The following is a 4,173-nucleotide window of genomic DNA, read 5'->3' on the forward strand; positions in this document are numbered from 1 at the left end:
TGCTGGGATCGTCATGAGATGGCCCAGCAGAATCACCTGGAAGCTGCACGGCACAAGCATTGCATGAGGAGTGGATTTGCTCTCACTGTAACTCTCAGATCTCCCAGAGCACTAGCCGACGATCCCCTGTTTGAAGCAGAGAAAGCGGGACGGGTAGTGACAGAGGGGTCTCGTCCTTTCCTCAGAAAGGAGAGACGCGATCGCAGCGTTGCCATGGTCATGTGCTCGCAGTGCGGGCATAAACCATACACGAACGCATCTTCAGTGTGCTGTATGCTCAGACAAGGAAGACAGCGATCGTGACCGTCATCAGAGAACAGAAAATGACTGCAACCAAGAGGACACGGACGGAATGGCGTCTTTAAAAAGACACAGACCGTCCGCGATTTGCTCTTTTAAGAAAACTGCTCTTTTGTTAATTGAAGCACCCAGGGGAATCACAGCTCAATAAAGGGGGACACCGCTGTTGTGCCGTCACACCAACCCAGAAAAGACATTCGAGGTGAATGGCTTTGTATTGCAGTAATAAACAATACTCGGCTCCGAAGCGAAAATCTGAATGAGTGGATGCACGCCACCTCCTTATATACCCGTATGTACGGGGGAGTGGTTGGGCATGCAAATTCCACTCGCCAATGTTCATTGGCCTGTTTTTTACTACGCAGAGGTAATTGGAGCTCCCAAGTAAGACCCCTAATGTCGTCATGACATAACTCCAGCAGATAGGGAAATTAAACTTCTTAGCACAGAAAACAATCTCAGACAGTGCATGAGTACCAAATAGAGTTCTCTTTTGTGTCTTCTTGTACTTAAATGGTTTAAAATCACTTGAATGTCTAAACTGGCAAGAAATGATAAACTTTAGTGACAATGCAGCACTGGCCTAATGGGACCAGAGACAATTCCATCAGCTCTCCCAAGCATCTTTCACAATGGCCTCTGGTCATCAGGCAGTCCTTACTGTCAAGCCCTAAAAAGCCCAATTACTGTACTTTTAAATTATGAAGTTTTTAGATGTAAAAGTCTTACTCAGGAAACATTATAAAAAAAAGGATTTCACGACCTCTTCAAATTTCTTTTTGTGTTCCAAAAAAGAAAGTCCATACAGCTTTAGAGCAATACCAAACATCAATTAATGCAGCATGAAGAGTAAAACAGACTCACAGTTGAAGAATTTAAATATATAGCTAAGTAACTGTTAGCCCTTTACTTTGAGATTAATTAAGAACTGTTCAGAATAAAAAATAACTGTCCATGCCTTTTCATCACTAATGATTTACTGCGTGTCTTTAGTAAATCCTGCCAGTAGTTTTTTAATGGCAAAGGAGGGTTTGTGCTGACCAATCTGGTCCTATATTTTGAGACTGACAGGAAATTCTCAGATAATTTAAATATTGAGATTAATTGTAATAAAATTTTATTCTAATCCCAGGCCTAAATTAAATACTTGTTGCAAGGTATTTGGCAGAAATATTTCAGCAATTTTCATTGATATTTTGTAGCTTCAGAATATTAAAAGAGCACAGGGGCTATATGAAGTAATGTAATGAGTTCAGTGATCTACCTCTTGTGAGATGGCATCCGGCATCGAACAGGAGGGCAGATTTTGTCTGGTTTCCTCCATGTTGTTATTACACTCCAACTGCATGTTCTCCTGCTGTCCGCAGTGCTCTACCATTGACTTAACCTCTGACTCTATCTTATGATTGTTCTGTTGCACCACAGTCAACTCCTCAATCGCACCACTCATCTCCTCCATCTGATTATTTAAAAAAAATGTATCACACTAAAATCATGTTGACAATATCCTCATTGCTTAAATAACCTCAGATAATTCTCTTGGCTTACTAGAGTGATTTCTCCATTGACGAGAATGGTGTTGAACTTGTTGAGGTCCTTCATCTGCCTGTTCAACATGTCAGAAATGTGCTTTCTCTGTTGTGAGATCACTTCATGAATTTGAGCAAACTCCACCTCCAGGTCCATCAGACTTGCCTAAAAAGAAATACAGATGTAAAACATTCTGTGTTGGCAAACACACATTATTCACTGCATCTATTACTTTGTTTTATGATAACATAACATGCATCACCATCTTATTTCTAAGCTGCTCAGTGAGCTGTTTGTTATTGATGAGGCTGTTTTCCTCCCCATTCTGATTTTTCTGGTCATAGCTGACCATCAGTTCCTCTAGTGCCTGCAGAAATTTCTGCACTTCAGTTTTGGTACTCTCACTCTCAGTCTGCAGGTGGCCCAGTTGTGTCAGCATTGTATCACTGTTACCCAACATGGACTCCAACAACTGCAACACAAATACACACATACAAATGCACACACACACACACATTATACCATATGATATGTGGGTGAGTAACAGTGATTAATATTAGCTAGCAAAAGTTAAAGTTAAACAAGACAATGCTATAGATATATAGATTACACATGAGCTCCCATTGTGCAGAGTTTCTTCATCATTGCCACCCATTGCCATCTTTCCTATTAAAAAAAAAATATGTTTTTCAGTAAATCTTTAAAAGCAACAAAATATCAATAATCAATCAATACAATAAAAGTGAATGAAACCAAGTAAGCCAATTTGGACACTGAGTGTGGGTGCATTGTGGGTATTCTCTAGCCGTTGAGTGTACATCAGTTGTACACTCATTGTATTGAGGTGCATTATGGGATTGAATGAGTGCACTCGATAATGTCCACTATGGTTTCGAACGCCACTACAAATGGCTGTCACCTCAAATAATGCCCTGTTTAAGGGTATAGGGGGCAATTTCAGACACAGCCTAAATTGGGTGTGTCCAAAAAGGGAAACATCCAAAATGTGCAGTAGTGGGAATCATCCAGGACAAGTTTGGGAAGCACTCTAGCACAGTGGTTCCAAACCACGTTCCTGGAGTACCCCCAACACTGCACAATTTGCATGTCCCCTTAATCAAACTGTAATGTGGGGTTTGGTGTTTGGGTTTCATGTTCATGTTTTCCATGTCTTTTATTTTGTATTGTTTCACCCTGTTAGTGTCATGCTTCCCTTGCCCTCATGTATCTCTGCCTTGTGTATGTGTCATGTTCCCATAGTCTTCGTCGTGTATTGATGTTGTAACCCGCTGTCGGTGAGTCTAGTCTGTTATGCCTCGTCAAGTCTGTTATGCCTCGTCAAGTCTGTTCATGCCTAGTCAAGTCAAGTCAAGTCAAGTCAAGTCTGTGTATCTAGTCTTCGTCTGTTTGGATTATGTTTGGATGTTTGGATCACCTGTAAATAAACTGCACTTGGGTTCTCACTTACGCTCGCCTTCAGTGGATGATTTGTTACAGAATACACGACTGCTAAAAAGTTAACCCAGCAGTTGTTCGCATTCTGAGCCTTCGTCAGGGAAGTCGGACCATAGAGGACTATGTGGAGGACTTTTGTGGTTTGTGCTATTTAGTGGACTTTAATGATGTGGCATTTTTCGTCATGGATTAAACGAGCCCATTTGCTCCCAGCTTCCTGGGGGAAAGGTTCACTGGTCCCTTGCCGAGTATATAGACTTTGCTCTGCGGTTGAGTGGATCTGCTTTCACTGTAGATGTCGTGGAGAAGGAACACGGCACTAAACCAGAGCCAGAGTCTGCTCACGTCCGCTCTGCCTGCACCGCCATGGCTCCCTGATCTGCCTGCACCGCCATGGCTACCAGCTCTGTCTGCTCCGCCATGGCTGCCCGATCTGCCTGCTCGGCCATGGCTCCCTGTTCTGCCTGCTCTGCCATGGCTCCCTGTTCTGCCTGCTCGGCCATGGCTCCCCGCTCTGCCTGCTCCGCCATGGCTCCCCACTCTGCCAGTTCCTCTTCACGGGTCTGGCCCTCCATCTCTCCCCCAGTTCCGCCTCCACTCCACCACCCTCCTGGACTTTTTGGGTTTTGTTTGGGCGTCTGGAGCCGCTCTTAGAGGGGGGGATATTCCCATAGTCTTCGTCGTGTATTGATGTTGTAACCCGCTGTCAGTGAGTCTAATCTGTTATGCCTCGTCAAGTCTGTTATGCCTCGTCAAGTCTGTTCATGCCTAGTCAAGTCAAGTCAAGTCAAGTCAAGTCTGTGTATCTAGTCTTCGTTTATTGTTTGGATGTTTGAATAAAACTGCACTTGGGTTCTCACTACGCTCGCCTTCAGTGGACTGACTCGT

The 4,173-nt window shown here is 43.5% G+C and overlaps 1 protein-coding gene across 1 annotated transcript in view; it reads right to left on the reverse strand.

Annotated features, from left to right (window-relative positions):
- Positions 1–1,552: 1,552 nt before the first annotated feature.
- LOC107728515 (kinesin heavy chain-like) overlaps positions 1,553–4,173 on the reverse strand; it is a 39,216-nt gene continuing 36,595 nt past the window's right edge. Inside the window, exons 13-15 of the mRNA XM_016538718.1 lie at positions 2,093–2,302; positions 1,849–1,995; positions 1,553–1,759 (exon numbers count right to left, since the gene is read on the reverse strand). Coding sequence (XP_016394204.1) covers positions 1,553–1,759; positions 1,849–1,995; positions 2,093–2,302 — 564 coding nt within the window. The remainder of the gene's footprint in view (positions 1,760–1,848; positions 1,996–2,092; positions 2,303–4,173) is intronic.

The sequence above is a fragment of the Sinocyclocheilus rhinocerous genome, unplaced genomic scaffold, assembly GCF_001515625.1.
Source record: "Sinocyclocheilus rhinocerous isolate Xijiao unplaced genomic scaffold, SAMN03320098_v1.1 scaffold3047, whole genome shotgun sequence".
NCBI lineage: Eukaryota > Metazoa > Chordata > Actinopteri > Cypriniformes > Cyprinidae > Sinocyclocheilus > Sinocyclocheilus rhinocerous.